Raw genomic sequence first — 19,995 nt, forward strand, 5'->3', positions numbered from 1 at the left:
GCAACTCCCATGGAAAAATCCGGTGCATGTACAAACAGACACATAACTATGGTATAAAGATCAGTAAACAAACTTTCTTTAGCATCCAATGGACATGGAAACGAGCATAACTTACAACTCAACCATGCAGGAAGGGAGAGGGAGAGTAGCAGGAAAAGCAAGTAAAGAGAGGGGAATGCAAGGAACAACTTCCCACCCAAGACACATTCATTTACACCTTCATTAGTGGTTTTTCTTTCTACCCTTCAGCACCTAAGCTACACAATAAAGGATACATTTGCTCAGTAGAGTAAGCTGTAGGAAACTTAGAAAGCCTACCTACTGCAGATGATTCAATCTAAGCTGGGAAGAAGGTGGGGAGAGCGCCAGCTGGAAACCCAGAAAAAGAGCCCAGCGGTATGAGCTGGTTCCTTTGAACGCTGCCCTTTGGCCAGGATCCCGACTGCAGCCTCATGACCAGCGGCAGCAGCTATCATGTCACCCCACAGGCAGGGCCAAACAGCTGCTGAGCTGCAGAGCCAGTTGGCGAGGGGCCCTGCAGGGCTGAGCCCACCGGGGGGGGGGGGTTTACCCCTTAAGGATGAGACCTATGGAGAACCCTGTGCAGTTGTAATTGCATCTGCTCCACTCTCTACCAAAATGGTCCATGGATCTGAAACAGCTATCCATGGACTTGCAGGGCTCTATCTATTATTATTTGTGTGCCCCTAAAACTGTGCTACAGGTTTTACAGAACAAGATATGGTCCCTGCTCCAAAGACCTTACAATCTTGGCAGGTGAGTCAACCATTCATGGAGAGGGTAAACTCAGAATTAAGGCACTAGACGGTGGCTCAGAGGGTCCAGGTTCAATTCCCATCTTTGCCACAGACACCTTGTATAACCTTCGCCAAGTCACAATCTCTCTGCACCTTCATTCCATATTTGTAAAATGACCCTTTGTCTTCCAAACCTATGTAGCTCTTTGGGGCAGTTGTCTCGTTCCACATGTATATACAGCATCTAGCACAGTGGATCCTTATCTCAGTTGGGATTTTGAGATGCCATGGTACTATACATTTTCTAACAAAAATAGGGCCTGCAAGGTACTGAACACATGCTAAATACCCTCAACTTCCACTGACGTAGGATCAGGCCTTAATAGTAAATGGTACGTACGAGAAAAACAGAAAGTTTGAGCATTTCTGGATGAGTCACATCATTAAACCTACTATTAAAAGCCTGCTTATTAGACCAGGAAACTTCTAACCATCTGAAATAGAGGTTATAAATCTGCTGTTTAGAAATTTTATATCCTGCCATAATTGCTCTTATAACTTACAAGTACATTCTCCATTAGCCATAGATTAAACTTTCTCCAAAGCTACATCACATCTGTTTAGTTTTGAAAATATACAGCACAAGCTTCAATTACTTTACATGCCACACAAAGACAAGCCAGAATAACTCAGGGGTTTCTTGGGGGAAAGTTTCATACCCAGTAATCTTTTTATTTCATGTTTTCTTGAAATCGAAGAGATGGGAGTTACTGACTAGAATGTCAAATCAATGTCACAACCCAGTTTTACAGCTCTCCCCACCCCATTTTAAATATCTGAAAAGAGGGTCGTTGGTTTTTTAAAGAAAATATGCCAGATGTAATTCCCCCCAGCTAAAAATTCTCAGTTTTCTGCAGGGAAATGCCAGCTTCTAACTGGAACCATCTTCCTCTCACGCACCAATAGGAAGAGGAGATGCAAACTGACTGAAAAAGCTGATGCTACAGAAAACTCCTGAAAAATTGGAATGGAAATTGGAACTTCAGTTTTTCTAAAGGATGAAGCTACCCTCCCATTCCCTCTTGTTAAAACAGGCCCTGATCCTGCACATTCACACAAGCTTAGCTTTACACACAAGTAGTTCCCCTGACTTCAGGACTGGGGACTTCAATGGAACTACTCACGTTATTAAGTTAAGCCTGCAATCTATCTATCTGCAGGAACAGGACTTCAGTGACAAATCCAAGAGCAGATGAGTGCGAACCAGAATGTAGATCCCAACGTGCGAAAAAAAAAAAATCTATGTGGGAAGAGGGCATCAGACTTGCAACCCAAATTCTACTGGACTTTCTCTCACAATAAAACTTTCACCTAAAGAACAGAGAAGACTCCAGACAGTGTGGAATTCAGATACTCTCAATAGAGATAGGAGAGGGCTGTCTGGAGCCAGGTGCATAGTGACTGAGGGCTCTGGAATCCAAGCACTGAACTTCAAACTTGGAACCAAACATTTTCAAGAGGTTTGAAATCCGGATTGGATGCCTTGCAGCGCGAGCCAATTTGGAACTTACAGATAAGAATTTTAATCCAAGTCCAACTGGAGGTCTTCAACTGGGAACCAACTCTCATTCCAAAGGGCACAAACTTACTGTTTTTTCCTGAACAACCAGCAGTGCAGAGGAGCCCTTCTCGCAGGGTACAGAAATAATCATCATGTTCAAACACACAGGTGTAGGGCTCCTTATTAATTTGCTCTTGGTGGCTTTCAGAGCAGGTTATCTTTAGCATTTAAAATTTTCTTATCTGCCAGTGTGCTGCATACTCAACCCAGGGTCTTCAAATCCACTCTTGGCTGTTCTGTCTAGCACAAACTCCAGCCTCTGGGTCTTTCAGCATCTTATTTTCTGATCTTTGTCTTTTAGATAAACTGCTTGGGATCGGAACTCTCTGTGTCTTGTGCAGCATCAAGCATTTCAGCTGTACTTAAATAAACAGCAGTAATTAATATTATGGTTTGAACCAGCTGATGTTTTGGTTGATGCAGAATAGAATCCCACTCATGTTCTTGTAGCTTTACAAATCAGCTAACTATAACCAAGGGCTAAGTTCTGAAATCTGGATCCCTTAAACCTGCACAGAACCCAGTGAAATCAACTTGCCCCACAAAGGTGCCACCTGTTTGCCCCAGGGCATCAAATTCAGGTTCTGGGGCCTTGGTTTTTAATTCTATATTATATCAGCTTACTTTACTGGAAAATACACCCAAGAAGTAAGGTGTTTATCAAGAAAATACCATTTTTATATGAGGACTTTTCTAATTACAAACACCCACGCCATAATTCCTCCCTTTTCCCCACACCACTTACAAAAGGTTTATTTTTGCTTATTTATGAAAAACATAAAACAGCCTCAATACTGTGTAAGCAAAGATTCTGTTCCACTTCTCTAATGGAGGGCAGTGTGGATTTTATTTTTTCACATTTATGCAGTTTGATAAAACATAATTTACACATCCCTCCTAAATATGGCTTATAAATTGTCATCTGCTTTAAACACAGCAAATTCCACAGTAGGTCTTAGTGTGACAAAACAAAACATTATTTTTTTAAACACCATGTAACCTTGACTTATTTCTTCTAGAAGGAGCATAAAAGCCATCACAAACCAACAGCAACCACTACAGTACTTTGTGAAATATTATATGCGCACATTAGTAATTCCCACATATCAATGACTTATCCAAGACCTTGTCTACACATAAACATGCACCAATTTAAATAAACTAGTGCAATCCCCTGTGTGGACATTCTTATGTCAATTTAGCTGAAACCTGTTTCTAATCAACTTCAACTAAGCAAAATAAGTCTGGTTTAAACCAAAACAAGACTATCACATAGCCTCTGGTATCAATTTAGATAAATCAGTTTGAAATCACATCTTAAACTGGTATGACTGTGTGTAGACAAGCCCAGAGTCGGAAGAGCAACCCGGTGCCAAAGTGATGGGTAATTTTAAGTATTGTCTAACCCTACAACTAACTCATTCCGATGATTACTCTAGGGTTACGAGCGTGTCAACCAATTTTATTGACTAGATGTTTAGGACAATTTGTCTGGAGCCACAAATTCAAACCCTACAAACCGGGAGTTTAGCAAATGCTATTTTACACTTCAGACGTGTCTCTCGCCCACTAAATGTTGTGGGATGTTCAACTGACCATACTGAAATTGTATGCTATGTTTTTCAGCTCAATGATTTTCCAGCGTGGAGACCATAGGGATGCAAAACATTAACTGCGGTTTTGAACAGGAGTGCCATTTTCCTCTAACAAGAGGGGTTTTTGAGAGGTGCAATAGCGCTTGGGTCACCCCACTGGCACTGAAATCAGTCTCCCTATCATCCTCCTGCCACATCCGTGTACAAAGGGAAACATAGAAAAGATCCTTTCCTTCCTTCTTGAAAACCCTCATAGATGGACGTGAAGCTTCTACACTCCTGAGCTGAAAGCAGGCAACTCCCACAGAAACGATGGTGTCATGTTTGCAAGTGTCCCAAAATGAGATGCAGCCAAAACTAAAAGGCAGCCTTATCCAAGTGCCCAACCCCGCAGCAATTGCCCCAAGTGTCCCACCTGGATCTGAAGCTGAACCAGGAAGGGCAAAGACTTCCCACCTGCTCCAGCTCTCCCAACAGCCAGCTGCAGCCCTGGCAGTGCCAAAGGCCCAGGGCCCGCTCTCAGCCCCCACTGGGGGGTGCCCAGGCTGCACCCGAGAGGGAGGGGAGAACAGGGCACCTGCTTGCAGGAGACTACAGCCCCAGCTGGCCAGGGTTCTGCGGGTCCCCCAGCCGAGGGGGCGCAGAACGAGCAGAACAGCAGCTGCTCAGGGCCAAAGGGCAGGAGGCTGGGCACAGGAGGGGGGGCCCTTTAGGGCAGGAGTGGGGAACCTAAGGGGCTTGCCTGGATCTGGCCCTTGGCACTGGGGAGTCGCACTGGTGCTCCAGCCACCTACTGTTCCGCCCCCCCCATAGGGTAAACAAAGTCTCCTAGCCTGCCCCCCAGGCTCTGTGCCAGGGGAAGGCAGGAGCGTCCTTCTCCTCCGCAGTGGGGGCCACGTCAGTGAGGGGGGGGGTTGGTTTTTGGTTTCTCACTTGTGTGGGGCCCTGACTGAGTTTTCTGTGGGGCAGCGGCCCCGGGCGCAAAAAAGGTTCCTTGTCCCTTAGGGAGGCAGGCGCCCCACGGAGACCAGGCTGCTGCCCCCGGAGCTTCCCCTACGCCGGGAGCCTGCTGCCCGACAGGCTTCCCCGGCCCCTTCCCCCGGTGGCCGCCGTCCCCTCAGAGGAGCCCGGTCCCCCCCTTCTCAGCGCCCCCCCCGCCCACTCGGTGCCTAGGCCCCCCTCCTCAGCCCCCCCCCGATCGCTAGGTGCCTGGCCCCCCCTTCTCAGCGACCCCCCCACCCACTCGGTGCCTGGCTCCCCCTCCTCACGGCCCCCCCCGATCGCTCGGTGTCCGCCCCCCCACTACTCAGGGCCCCCCCGCCCGGTGCCCGCTTCCCCCCCCACTACTCAGGGCCCCCCCCCGCCCGGTGCCCGCTTCCCCCCCCACTACTCAGGGCCCCCCCCGCCCGGTGCCCGCTTCCCCCCCCACTACTCAGGGCCCCCCCCCGCCCGGTGCCCGCTTCCCCCCACACTCAGAGCCCCCCCCGGGGCCCGCCCCCCCCCCCGGGCCCGGTGCCCGCTTCCCCCCCACTACTCAGGGCCCCCCCCCGCCCGGTGCCCGCTTCCCCCCCACTACTCAGGGCCCCCCCCGCCCGGTGCCCGCTTCCCCCCACTACTCAGGGCCCCCCCCCCCCGGTGCCCGCTTCCCCCCACTACTCAGGGCCCCCCCCGCCCGGTGCCCGCTTCCCCCCCCACTACTCAGGGCCCCCCCCGCCCGGTGCCCGCTTCCCCCCCCACTACTCAGGGCCCCCCCCCCGCCCGGTGCCCGCTTCCCCCCCCACTACTCAGGGCCCCCCCCCCGCTCGGTGCCCGCTTCCCCCCCACTACTCAGAGCCCCCCCCGCGCCCGGCCCGGTGCCCGCTCCCCCCCACTACTCAGAGCCCCCCCCCGCCCGGTGCCCGCTCCCCCCCACTACTCAGGCCCCCCCCCGCCCGGTGCCCGCTTCCCCCCCCACTACTCAGGCCCCCCCCCCCCGCCCGGTGCCCGCTCCCCCCCACTACTCAGGGCCCCCCCCCGCCCGGTGCCCGCTTCCCCCCACTACTCAGGCCCCCCCCGCCCGGTGCCCGCTTCCCCCCACTACTCAGGGCCCCCCCCGCCCGGTGCCCGCTTCCCCCCACTACTCAGGCCCCCCCCGCCCGGTGCCCGCTTCCCCCCACTACTCAGAGCCCCCCCGCTCGGTGGCCGCTTCCCCCCACTACTCAGGCCCCCCCCCGCTCGGTGCCCGCCCCCCCACTACTCAGAGCCCCCCGCTCGGTGCCCGCTTCCCCCCACTACTCAGGGCCCCCCCCCGCTCGGTGCCCGCCCCCCCACTACTCAGAGCCCCCCCGCTCGGTGCCCGCTTCCCCCCACTACTCAGGGCCCCCCCGGTGCCCGGCCCCCCCACTACTCAGGGCCCCCCCCCCGGTGCCCGTCCCCCCCACTACTCAGGGCCCCCCCCCCCGCTCGGGCCCCCCCCGGTGCCCCCCCCCACTACTCAGGGCCCCCCCCGTGCCCGGCCCCCCCCACTACTCAGGGCCCCCCCCCCGCCCCCCCACTGCCCCCCCCGCCCTCCCCCCCACTACTCAGGGCCCCCCCCCGGTGCCCGGTCCCCCCCGCGGCGCGCTCACCTTGCGGCGCTTGTCGGCGAAGGGCAGCGCCAGCCAGGGCATGGCCCGCACCGCCTCCTGCCACTGCTGCTGCTCCTGCTCCGCCGACACGAAGACGATCTCGAGCCGCTGCGCCCCGGCCGCCGCCGCCGCCTCCCCCCTGAAGCGCCCGTAGAAGGCGGCCAGGCTGGCGCCGACCTGCGCGCAGGGGCCGCTCAGGCTGCAGCCGAAGTAGAGCCCGAGCAGCGAGACCCCGCGCGCGGCCAGCGCCGCCACCGCCACCTCCTCCCCGTCCGGGGCCACCAGCACCTCGCCCAGCACCTCCGCCAGCGCGCCCGCCATGCCCGCCGCCAGCCCGAGCGAGCCGCAGCCAGCGCCGGCGGAGCCGAGCCCTGCTCTGCCCGGCGCCCGGCCCGCCAGGGGGCGCTGCCGCGCAGCCCTGCCCGCCGCGGGACCGGGGCGCGGGCCAGAGGGGGCTCAGAGCACCCCACGCCCAGATCCTGCAAACGCACCGCCCCGGGATCCCCCCGCCACCGCCCCCACATTGCAAGTCTCGGACATTCCTCTCCTGGCACAATTACAGTCCAGGTCTCCCCCCCGGTTTTTTTTTCTCCTTCCTCAAGACTCCTGCTGCTGCCTCTCTCCTGCTAGCTAAAGTGAATCATCTGTGCGCATACTATGTGCAAAACTGGGGCGTCAGGGTGAAATCCTAGCTCTGCTGAAGGCAAAGGAGGCTTCACATGTCTCCCCCACAATGTATTTGTCCCCAGGTCCTTGCTGTCATTCTCTGCTGGTTTTGCCTTATTTGCTAAACATGGCACAGATACACTATTTCTCATGGTCTGCTGCTTTCAGAGTGGCTTCCTCAATCCCTAGTCTTTCTGAGCTGCTGTCTAAAGGCAGCTAGTGTCACAAAGATGGAAGGAATATTGAACTGTTCTGACTATTCCTGGACATCATGTATATGGCACCTAGCTGGTTTAATCTCTGGTGGAAGATGGGTCGGGCCCAGATTTTATCAACACTTGGCCATGTGCTTAACTTCACACGTCTCTACCTTAGCTGTGGCTTAGGGAGCTTTCCCAAGCCTAGCAGCAATAGGAAATGTTTCCAATCATTTCTTCATGAATTGCAATGAAAACATTAGATTTGTAAACAAGTATTTCTCTTTCGCCCTGCGTCCGAAGTAAAAAATGTTGTGCTAAGGCTCTAAATATGAAACTGACTTAATTGCATTATATTGTCCATCTGGCAGAAATGCAAACCGGAAACAAAGCACAAACAATGACATCCAAACAGGGCTTGAAAAAGGAATTCTCTTTTAGCCAGCCCAGGCCTTATTGCTGTCTGCAGATTCCTGTGCATTCACAGAGCTCATGGCAGGACTTGGGAAAAGAGACTTAAACGGAACTATGACATATTGCACCAGGGAAGAATCTTTCCCAAAGTACTTACTAGTATCATAGGTCAAGAAATAACGTGATTTATCTTATTCTTCTCCTAGGGTTCCCTACTGCAAGGCAGTGAACACACTGGTCCCACCAGCCAAACATCCCAGCATGACCGTCGATAAATGGAGTGGAATAGAAGTACATTTAAGCAAGCGTATCAGTATTTACAGGACTAGCTCCAAAATATGGCTTTGGGTGTCTAGTTTTTTTCAGGTCCCAATCCCAAATTTGAAAATGTCAGCCTATACATATCATTTCTGTTTGTAAGTATCTTTCCCTGGACACGTGAAGAGATATATAGGTTAGAGATGGTAAAATATGTTTATTTTTGTAAACATGTAATCGCTGTGGGAGGCAGCGAAGGGGGCAGCTCTCTGGAAGCCAGCACACACACGCACCAACTCCCACCTACCTCTCTGATACATGTAACCATAAGGGTTAACTGATGAGCCCAGGCTTATCTGTGAACAATGGACATGTTCACATCCCTAATACAGGCAGTCCCCGGGTTACATGGATCCGACTTACATCGGATCCCTACTTACAAACGGGGTGAGGCAACCCCGCACTAGCTGCTTCCCCCCAGCAGACCAGGGAGATGCGAAGCTAGCGCCCCCCCCAGCAGACCAGGGAGACGCGTAGCGGCTTTTCTCAGCAGACACCTCAGCTTGAGAATAAAGGACTGAGGGAAGTGAGGTGTGGGAGAATAAAACTGAGCTCTGGAGAAATCTTTGGCTAGAGTTTCCCCTACAATATGTACCAGTTCCGACTTACATACAAATTCAACTTAAGAACAAACCTACAGTCCCTATCTTGTACGTAACCTGGGGACTGCCTGTATAGATATATGTACTAATACAGACTCAGAGACAGGTGTATACTATAAAGTACATCCCTTTCTATTTGTAAGAAGCACCTGAGAAGTGTTAAATTCTGCTGGCTACTGGAAAGGACACCCTTATTTTAACAATGCCTTATTTGGCTTTTCATCTGGGTTTATAGTGTCACTGCTTTTAGTATTTAAATTTGTTGTGCAGAAACCGGAGCACCTCTGGGGATATTTTAGAAATAAGATTATTATTAATTATAATTACTATTATTACATTACAGTCTTTCTTTTCCTCTGCCAAGGCTTGCTCCCCAGAGACGGTTCAAAGCAAGATGTGTTTTGTCTTCTTTTTGTTTGTCCTGCTTTATTTAGCTATTCAGTCTCTTCAAATGTGTTTTTTAATGTATAGTCCTGATTCACAGATAAATCTGTGCGTTGTGTTGTAAGAACAATACTATTTTTTCTCTCAGTCACAGTAAATTATTCAGCAATTGAATTTCTGATGCTTTGTAAGAACTACAGAACAAATGAATACGTGTTTCTGCTTTTTTGCTTTAGGAACGAGAAAAATGAAACAAAACCATAAAGCTCTGATTTTGCACTGTAATAGGACCTCTGTCCCCATACGGAGCTCATTGCAGGACTGGAACATATGTCACTAAACCATCTTGACAGAGAAGAAACAGGGCACCCGCCAAGGACTTTTAATACACTTATTTCCTGTCTTTAAAGGGAGGGGCAAACTTGAAGTTTCCGAATTATTTAGGGAAAATTCCAGCCACTTTAAATAATATGACCTGATTTTTTCTTTAAAAATATTTGTAAAGGTTTTTTCTTGCACTCCTCTTAAAGTTCATAACAGGACTAATCATAATAAGTCAGTCCAACCAGCGTGAAATTGACTTTTTAGCTAAGTGTACAAGGGAGACAATGAAATGTAATATACACAAAGTGCTGTTAAATGCAAAAAAGGAAACAAACTGGAAAAAGAGAGGACAATCATTTTTATCCCTAACTTCTTTCAGTTCTAGTAGCCTGGGGTTGTACCCATAACTAATGAAGGTACAGCAATTTCAAAGACACCAAATGTGAATTTCAAATACATAGTTAATTTGGCTCTAGTGACATCTAGTGGTTATGGACAGCAAAGAATTTGAGTTTACATCCCAAGCATTAAAGCCAGCATGAAATATAATACCAATAATCATACATTTCTGAGTTGAGCTAGCAAAATTCTGCGCCTTTTTAAGCCTTCCTCTTGTGCCTAGACATTGCACAAGCTTTGGATCCGGCCTGCCCGCACCATTGGTGAAGAGACAATCTGGCGTGCCAAAAAAGGGAAGGTGGGATTGCGAAGCTCTGGGACCGGGAGGCGGAGGAGGCACAGAGAATTAATCAGAGAGGGGCACAGGGGACCCACTGGTGGCTGGGTAGGAACAGTGATCAGTAGGCAGCTAATGTTCTGAAATTAAACACAGATCTTATCAATATGTACATATTTATAAATGAGTATCTTACTATTGCAGAAGGATCCAACCCAAAGTCCCAGATCCAAGCAACCCTGACCCTTTGGAACATTAGGATCAGGAGTAAGTAAAACAAAAATGAAAGCTCTGTGCCTGTCAGTTTATCCAAATGAACATGAAAGGGGATCCCTGGCCTCAAAAGGAGGCCAGTCTGGTGCTATGTCTAGACGGCAGACTTCTTTCGGAAGACGCTTTTCCAGAAGTGATCTTTGGGAAAAGCTTATTTCGAAAAAGAGCATCCACACAGCAAAAGCGCAACGAAAAAGCAATGTGTGTTTTCAAAAGATAGCATCCAGATTGATTGAATGCTATCTCACATTTCAGTTGTGATTCGTCTGGACAGAGTGGCCGCCAGGATACCTGTGTTATTTCCTGGAGCCCTCTTCTTTTGAAAGAACTCGCTCATCTGAATCCACACACACCTTTTTCCGAAAAAGGCTTCTTCCTCAGAGAATGAGGGTTACCGCCGTCGGAAAAACCCCTCCACTCTTTCGACTTTCTGTTTCCGGAAAAAATGCTGCAGAGTAGACTCATCCTGGGAAAAAAAACAAGATAGTTACATGCCAGGAACATGTTCAAGTGTTTTGGTTTGGGGGGTATTTTAGGTAGCATCCCCACAATGCCCTAGATTAAAAGCAGATGTGTAAGAGTATTTACCGTGGAACAAAAAGAAAAAGATCTATCTGGATCTGGTTTTCAAAGAGGCAGAAGTCCGGGGTCATGTGGAGAAAAGGTGTGTGCAAATAGAAGTCGTATTTGCATACAAAATGCATAATTTGATATTGGACCAAATAGATGTTCAATATCATGAGTAATTCACAAGGATTGCAAGGTACACATTAGGTGAGAAATTGGCTCTAAGCTTTTGCCCTTTAGAAGAATATCAATCCCTATATTATCTTCCCTCCTTTAATCTTCCTATTTCCTTCTTTTCCTCTCATATCCTGCCACATCTTCTTTTCAATGCTTTGCTGCGTTGTTTTCCCTCAGGCTGTTTTTCATCTTTTGTGTCTCTATTGTTAGGGCCTCTAAAACTTTTTTGTCCTTATTTTGTGATTCACATTTTTTTCCTACCCATCTATTTTTAACCTCCAGAGTACATCTTCAATGGTGAACTAACAAGAACTATAGCTGGAATGTTCCCATTTACATCACTTTGTCACACATAAAAACTTGACAGAGCTGTTTGGTGGTGGCCGATGTGGTCAAAGGTCCAGGGCAGACCTCGAGAGCCATTTAAAAATTTCCCTACTACAGGCTGAACCTCCCTTGTCTGGCACTTTCTGGGCTGGCAACATCTGTGGTCCAGCATGATTTTAGTGAACCAGATGTCCATTTATCATGGGTATGGCCAAGTTTCCTACTGTCCCATAAAGTCTATTTACAGCCACCAGTCTTGGGCTCACAATGTTCTGTGCTGTTATTTTCTCTAATTTACCCCTAAATGTCTTTTTAGAGTAAGCAGTGGCAGTGTTGGAAATGCTGCTAGCTAGACAATACAGTACTGACCTCCTGTGGTCTGGCAAATTCTCTGATTTGGCACTGATCAGGTCCTCAGGGTGCCAGACTAGTGAGGTTCAACTTGTACTATCTTCTTCCCTCTCTTCTATCCCTTTCATAGATCCAAAGTCAGAAGGAACCATTGTAAACACAGGCCACAGAATTTGATCCCTGTACTGAGTCCAATAACCTGTGTCCGGCTAACGCATCTTCGGGTCTCTCTCGCATCCATTTCTCCCTTTTCATCTCAATTGTGCAGGGATCGAGGTCCCAGCACTGTTGCAAGTGATGAGCACCTTTTGGAGAAGGAGCAGGTAACACCCAGAGGTTGTCTCCATCCAATGTGGTTGAGCTGGTAGGTTGCAAGTAGGTTCCTATTTTTTTCTTGCAACTGAGCAACTGTTACACCCTGCCAGAGCTGGCCTTTACCATGAGGTGAACTGCCTCAGGGGCCAGATGGGGGGGGGGGGGGGAGGGAGAGGGGCGCCACTAGGACCCAGGATGTAGAAAATTGTGTCTGCTGCTGGTGCATATGTATTCTCTTTGCTGTAGATGCACAGAGATGGTGGAGCGCCATGAGAGGAGTAGAACAGAAAGAAGGCAGAATTAAGACCTTTCAAATTTTTGGCCCAAGCATGGGGGCATCATTTGAGCTCCCCACCTCAGGTCCCAAAATATTGTGGGCCGGCCCGGCACCCTGCTCCAATTTCTGTGTGATGGCTGGAACAGCATCCTGCATTTCAAAGGTGACCTGCTTGTAGTATTGCTGGCTGTGCTTTTTGCCCAAGACCTTGAGAAAATGAGGCAGCAGTGAAGCAATTAAAAGCTTGGGTCCCGAGGAACAGTAAAATCTGTAGGATGAGCCTATGTGGGGAAACTAAGAACATAAGCGCATAAGAACGGCCATACTGGGTCAGCCCAAAGGTCCATCCAGCCCAGTAATCTGTCTTCCGACAGTGGCCAATGCCAGATGCCTTGGGTAATCATCAAGAGATCCCTCTCCTGTCATCCATTTCCAGGCAAATACAGGCTAGGGACACCATTCCTACCCATCCTGGCTACTAGACATTGATGGACCTAACCTCCATGAATTGATCTAGCTCTTTTTTGAACCCTGTTAAAGTCCTAGGTTTCACAACATCCTCTGGCAAGGAGTTCCACAGGTTGACAGTGCGCTGCATGAAGAAAAACTTCCTTTTATTTGTTTTAAACATGCTATTTATTAATTTCATTTGGTGACGCCCTAGTTCTTATATTATGGGAACAAGTAAATACATTTTTCTTATTCACTTTTTCTATGCCAGTCATGATTTTATAGACCTTTATCACAGCCTCACTTAGTTTCCTCTTTTCTAAACTGAAAAGTCCCAGTCTTTTTAATCTCTCTTCATTTGGGACCCATTCCAAACCCCTCAGCATGTTGTTGCCCTTCTCTGAACCTTTTCCAATGCCAAGGTATCTTTTTTTGAGATGAGGCGGCCGTATCTATATGCAGTATTGTGAAATAAACGATTGTAAAATAGGTTTTTCTACAATAATCATCATTTTGCTTTGGAATAATGTGCCCTAATTATGCCAAATGAAAGTGACTTTTATTCCAGAACAGACTGTCCACACAGGAAGCTCTGCTGGAATTGCTGTTGAGGAATACCTTATCCTGCAATAGCTATTCAGTCAATCACCCTGTATAGACAAGCATTGCATCTGCCTCCGATGACTAGTCCGTCTGATCATGTGACTCTTTCTGGGGTAAATCAAAACTAATTTGATTCCAAAAGACTCTTTCGTTTTTAATGCTGTCTTAGCCCCAGCTCACAACTGCAAAAGCTCACCAGAAAGGGGAGTGGATTTTCCATAGTATCTGGACACCAGCCAGCAAGAGGGTCTCTTCCAAGAAAGGGACACTTCATACAGTTAAGCCTTTGACACAACCCTATTGTATTCTGACACGTTTCTCATTTGGTAGCTCTTAATCTTACAGTTCCAGACATGGTACATTTGTGGGTTTTATGTTTATAACTGGATCTTGGCTGCCGTTCAGAACTTCAATGTGTGTGTGTGTGTGTGTGTGTGTGTGTGTGTGTGTGTGTGTGTGTGTGTGTGTGTGTGTGTGTGTGTGTGTGTGTGTGTGTGCGCGCGCGCGCGCGCCCCCCCCTAAGGGGGGAGCCTTGAAAAGTTGTTTGATAACAAATCTGCAGACAAAGAGCCAAGTTCTGCTCTCACAATGGCTTCAGTGGGAATAACCACATTGATTTCAGCGCCATCATTCTGACTTTAGATCAGCATAAATGAGAACCAAACTGGGCCCCAGATGCTAACCTCAGCGCCAACAGGACAGAGCATCTGAATGCTCCCATTGGCTTGCAGCTAGTCATAGGTTACCTCTTTTAAACTGGGATGCATCAAAATAACAGGCTAAAAACCACTGGCCAACTGGCTAAATCCACTGCAGCGTGGAGGCATACATTTATTGAAGTCAAAGCACAGTTTAATCTCAGCAGTTGGAATAAAGCATAACAAGAAGAGGTTTCTCAACACAATGGACAATCTACACACATCTGTCTTACCTACAGCTTAGGCAGGCCTACGTATCCCAGGTACCCACTCCGGGGGGTGAGAGACAAATCCTATCCCAAAGCTCAGATTTTACCCACTCCAGTGTTTTTGTTCCAGTTTTCCCAATGGGATTTCCCTGGCCTCAGTGTCCAGGCAGGGGTGGAGAACTCAGCACTATGAGAGGTGCTATCACCTAGGCTACTCTAGGACCCACCACACCTCCCAACCTTCAGGGTGTCCCTTATCTGGCCTTCCTAATGGGGGAGCCAGCTCCAGCCCTGGGGCAATTGGTGCTGGATGCATCAGTTCTGTATTATGTATTGCCCATGGTGTTATCTAAAATGTATGGTCTCCCATCCTGTGCACATGCAAGACAGCTTCTGCTGGAATTAACCACTGACTATCACATCACTAGCCAGCAATATAACAATCAAGCTAGCGGATGGAACACAAATTAATAGATGGTTACAGGCAATTTCTGCATCCAACAATCTCTGCATGTTGAGTTTCTTACTGACCACAAGTTCATGCAGATACATCAATTTGTCCTGTATGGATCATACTTCTGAGCAGAGAGCCGAGTGAAATTTACAAAAACTCTCACTCCATGGTCCTATCTTAACTTGCAGTGATGGGCAAGAATCTAGGCAGTCTCTCAATAAAACATGCTGGGTTTTCCCTTTCTATCAAAGGACTGGGAAGATATGTGTCTTTTCCATTTCTTCAGTCCCCTTGCCGTCCCTACTGGGGCTCTGATGAAGATTTTCACACCTGGGTACCTACAGTTAGACAGCAAGTTCTCTTTTTAGCCCAATTTTCAAAGCAACTGTATCTGTAACTGGCCTCAGCGGGAGCTGAATCAGCCTTTACTCATTTGCCTAAATATGAATTTAGGAGCCTGATTTAGATCCAGGCATTTGAAAATGTTGTCCTGACATTTCCCCACCTACGTGGGGCCTGCCCTGACAGGAGACAAGCACCCGCAACTCCCTTAAGAAAGTGGAAATTGTCACTACCTCTGTCAAGTACAGTGCTAAACACAACCCCAAGCTTGTTCCCATGTAAAACAATGACAGAGCTCCCATGGATGTAGTGGGAACAGGACTGTGCGCTATGTTTTTAGACAATAGCACATTATTCTTTCCACCTGTTTCAGACCCTTCCAAAAGAGTTTGGGGGGACTGGAAATTAAAACCTGTTTGAGCTCACCAAGACGAGCCATCTTTTTGTTCTGTGTTTGTACAGCACTTCGCACAATTGTCCGTGACGAGGACTTTTCAGTTACACAAACCATACAGAAATAACAACAGCCAAGTTAAGCACAATTCGCCAGTGCCGAGTCCCCTGCACGACCACTGAAGTCAGGGCATTTAGCACAGCCCAGAATCAGGCCCTCCCATGACCTATGGGCCTAGGGTTTCGTCACAGTAGGTGAAGTAATCACACGGTTATGACTCACCATCTGCCCCTGTTCACTTTTTCTTCATCTCATTTTATAACGGGGGTGGGAGGCCGGGGGAGTGAAACATTAGCTGGGCTTTACATTCCAGAGCGATGACTTTGCAGCATTAGAGCGACCGCATGCTCCGGTGGCACTTAGGAGTAAAAGCAAGACTCATTTCCAAGCGTAATTTTCCACACATTGTAAATGGATCTGGTTCTGGACACTCGGTTAATAGTGATTCATTATTATGTATTATTTACACTAGGCTAGCTCCCCAAGGCTCCATCAGGGTCAGGGCCCCATTGCGCCAGACACTGTAGGAACGTAGACATGTGCTCTGATTTTAAAGTCATAACTCCCACTAGCCTCTTTCCCTCAAAATTTCTCACACTGCTAGCTCCTTGGGCAGACTAGCATTGCCAACACGCTCGCCTCTTTAACACCTGGCAGCAAACCCAGCTGATGCTCTTTTGCAGCTCTGCCGTGACACATTTTAACTCCATTTCCATACACAACCATGCTCCGCAATGTGAAATAAAGAAGAAATAACTTCTGACGGGCAACAATGCATTGTGTTACGAGTACAATATTTGTTACTTTTGTTTGTGAGAGATTACTGAGCACAAAACCCCTTCCGTCTGCCTGGCACCCAAGGTGACCCCTAGTTTGCCTGAATGGTTGGGCCGGCCCTGGCTCTGAGCAGGGCTGCCAATTTACCAGGATTGTCCTGCAATTAGATTAATCTTTAATGAATGATTATGTCACGTGACAATGTCTTCAGGAGTACATCTTGCCAGCTGGCAACCCGAGCTCCGAGCAGGGTTACAGTCCACAGTTACAAGAGCAATGCCTTGTCTCCAACACAGTTCCTACTATTTGTGCTCAGGCCTGGCCTTAGGGCAAGGCAAGCAAGACGGTTGCCTTGGGCCCTGCGCCTTCAGGGTCCCGCGCTGCCCGGTGCCCGCCCACCGGCTGCTCGCTCACTTGCTGCCCTGGCTGGCAGCCGCCCGCCCACGTGGTGCAGCCAACCACAACATACCGCCTTGGTCCCCACAAACTCTTTGGCCAGGCCTGTTTGTGCTGCTGCACCAGTGGGATTTTTTTGGGAGAGGGGGAGAAAATGGAAGACTGTGTGGACCAGCTGAGGAGTTTACAGTCTGTTTAGGGTGTTAGCTTAACAGACACATATAGCAGAAAGGGTGTTCCCAGGGCTCTGCTCTGTGTAAGGCCAGGTCCACATGACAGGCGAAGATTGGCTTAAGGTATGCAATTCCAGCGACAAACATCGACTCCAGCAACGTTTTTACCTTAAGTGGCGAGGAGTCCTGTGGCACCTTATAGACTAACTGAAGTGTTGGAGCATAAGCTTTCGTGGGCAAAGACCCACTTCGTCAGATGCCACAGGACTCCTCGCCGCTTTTGCAGATTCAGACTAACACGGCTCCCCCTCTGATGTTTTTACCTTAAGTCGCTCTTTGGTGCTGTCCTCATTGTGGGAGGTCGATGGGAGAAACGCTCCCGTCAACTTCCTTTACGCCTTGTGAGGAGCAGGAGTTCCAGCATGGGGGGGGGGGGGGGGGGGAGAGGCGCCCTCAGCATTTGATTTAACAGGTCTTTACTAGACCTGCTAAATCAAACTCCAGAAGATCAACTGCCACAGTGGGAAGTGAAGACATGGCCTAAGACACCGGAGACCACTGACCTGGGCAGGAAAGAACTGGACAGTGATTTGTTTGCACAGAGCAAGCCACATCCTTTTCCTACAATCTTATCCATCCTGCCACTAACCATGCAGTGACTTGCCAGCCCCAAAGACTGGAACGATCAAAATCCCTCTTGGTTGTTTTCTACAGCTCCCTTGAATTTACAGTAAAATCCCCTATCATCCTTCCTAAGTGGTTTGTCCCAGGCTGTCTCCCCTCTCCCTGGGGCCGGATTCATATCTCCATGCACATGTGGCCAGGAACAGGGCTGAGTATCTCCAGAAAAGGGCTTCTCTCAGTCAGGGCAGGCATTTTAGTGCCACGGGCCTCAGGTGCACAACACATGCACAGGCCTGCCCCCGGTGCGCATGGGCGGACGCACGGCGCATGCGCTGCCCAGTTGGCCTGGCCACTGCCAATGGCACGCAGCCCGGGGTGGCCCGGGGCGGGCTGCGCCTGGCCTTGCAGGGCCCTGTGGCTGCAAAGGGAAGGGCGCTGCTGGCCGGTGCTGCGGGGGTTAACACGGCTCCTGCCCCGGGAAGCCCGCTGGGAGCCGGGCGCCCCCTGTAGGTGAGCGCTCTGGGCAGCTGCCTAGCTAGCCTACCCCTTAGTCCGGCCCTGCTCTCAGTATCTGAGTGGAGGTGGGAGTCGAAGCCCTGGAGGCTCCGACGGTGCTTTGGGAGGTCTCTCATAACCCGACTCCCAGCCAAAGTAGCTTTTTCCTGCACTTGATCCGGACAACCCACAATCTGTACACACACATAATCACTCAGCAACTTTTCTCTCATCAAGCTAGTTGGACATATTGGCTACGTCTAGACTACACCTCTCTGTCGATAGAGAGATGTAGATTAGGCACAACAAAATTGCTAATGAAGCAGGGATTTAAATACCCCGTGCCTCATTAGCATAAACATGGCCGCCACTTTTTTCAAACCGGAGTTTTTTTCGGAAAAAAAGGCACTCTAGATGCGGATCTGTCGAAAATAAAGACTTTTTCGACAGATCCTGAGGTTTACATTATTTTTTAGGGTGTCTGGGGTTGGGGTGCTGTGCCAGCAGGGAGAATTGGGGGGTCTCTCTGGGGTTGGGATGCAGTGACAGCCGGGAGAATGGGGGGTCTCTTTGGGGTTGGGGTGCTGTGCCAGCCGGGGAATGGGGTGGGTCTCTCTGGGGTTGAGGTGCTGTGCCAGCCGGGGAAATGGGGGGGGTCTCTTTGGGGTTGGGGTGCAGTGAAGGCCGGAGGAATGGGGGGTCTCTCTGGGGTTGGGGTGCAGTGCCAGCCAGGGGAATGGGGGGGGTCTCTCTGGGGTTGGGGTGCTGTGCCAGCCGGGGAGAGTGGGGGTCTCTCTGGGGTTGGGGTGCTGTGCCAGCCAGGGAAATGGGGGGTCTCTCTGGGGTTGGGGTGCTGTGACAGCTGGGGGGGTGGATGTGTCTGGGGCTGGGGTGCAGTGCCAGCCGGGGTATTGGGGGGGGTCTCTCTGGGGTTGGGGTGCTGTGCCAGCCGGGGGAATGGGGGGTCTCTCTGGGGCTGGGGTGCTGTGCCAGCCGGGGGGAGTGGCGATCTCTCTGGGGTTGGGGTGCAGTGACAGCCGGAGGAATGGGGGGGTCTCTCTGGGGTTGGAGGTGCAGTGACAGCCGGGGCAATGGGGAGGTCTCTCTTGGGCTGGGGTGCTGTGCCAGCCGGGGGAATGGGAGGTCTCTCTGGGGTTGGGGTGCTGTGCCAGCCGGTGGAATGGGGGGTCTCTCTGGGGCTGGGGTGCTGTGCCAGCCAGGGGAATGGGGGGGTCTCTCTGGGGCTGGGGTGCTGTGCCAGCCGGGGGAATAGGGGGGTCTCTCTGAGGTTGGGGTGCTGTGCCAGCCGGGGGAATGGGGGGTCTCTCTGGGGCTGGGGTGCTGTGCCAGCCGGGGGAATGGGGGGTCTCTCTGGGGTTGGGGTGCAGTGACAGCCGGGGCAATGGGGGGTCTCTCTGGGGTTGGGGTGCTGTGCCAGCCGGGGGAATGGGGGGTCTCTCTGGGGCTGGGGTGCTGTGCCAGCCGGGGGAAGTGGGGGGACTCTCTGGGGTTGGGGTGCTGTGCCAGCCGGGGGAATGGGGGGTCTCTCTGGGGCTGGGGTGCTGTGCCAGCCGCGGGAATGGGGGGGGTCTCTCTGGGGTTGGGGTGCTGTGCCAGCCGGGGGAAGTGGGGGGTCTCTCTGGGGTTGGGGTGCTGTGCCAGCCGGGGGAATGGGGGGGGTCTCTCTGGGGCTGGGGTGCTGTGCCAGCCGGGGGAATGGGGGGGGTCTCGCTGGGGTGCTGTGCCAGCCGGGGGAATGGGGGGGGTCTCTCTGGGGCTGGGGTGCTGTGCCAGCCGGGGGAATGGGGGGGGTCTCTCTGGGGCTGGGGTGCTGTGCCAGCCGGGGGAATGGGGGGGGTCTCTCTGGGGCTG

At 50.8% G+C, this 19,995-nt stretch overlaps 1 protein-coding gene and 1 long non-coding RNA gene across 2 annotated transcripts in view; both read right to left on the reverse strand.

Moving 5' to 3' along the window:
* The window catches only part of NXN (nucleoredoxin), a 93,406-nt gene extending 86,451 nt beyond the window's left edge, over positions 1-6,955 (reverse strand). Inside the window, exon 1 of the mRNA XM_075904654.2 lies at positions 6,581-6,955. Within this exon, the coding sequence (XP_075760769.2) occupies positions 6,581-6,901 (321 nt within the window). The 5' untranslated portion in view covers positions 6,902-6,955. The remainder of the gene's footprint in view (positions 1-6,580) is intronic.
* Positions 6,956-8,289: 1,334 nt separating this feature from the next.
* LOC112543958 (uncharacterized) overlaps positions 8,290-19,995 on the reverse strand; it is a 41,072-nt gene continuing 29,366 nt past the window's right edge. Inside the window, exon 5 of the long non-coding RNA XR_016347684.1 lies at positions 8,290-10,900. This is a non-coding gene — a long non-coding RNA (uncharacterized LOC112543958). The remainder of the gene's footprint in view (positions 10,901-19,995) is intronic.

This window comes from Pelodiscus sinensis, chromosome 21 (genome assembly GCF_052426305.1).
Source record: "Pelodiscus sinensis isolate ZL-2025 chromosome 21, ASM5242630v1, whole genome shotgun sequence".
Classification (NCBI taxonomy): Eukaryota; Metazoa; Chordata; order Testudines; family Trionychidae; genus Pelodiscus; species Pelodiscus sinensis.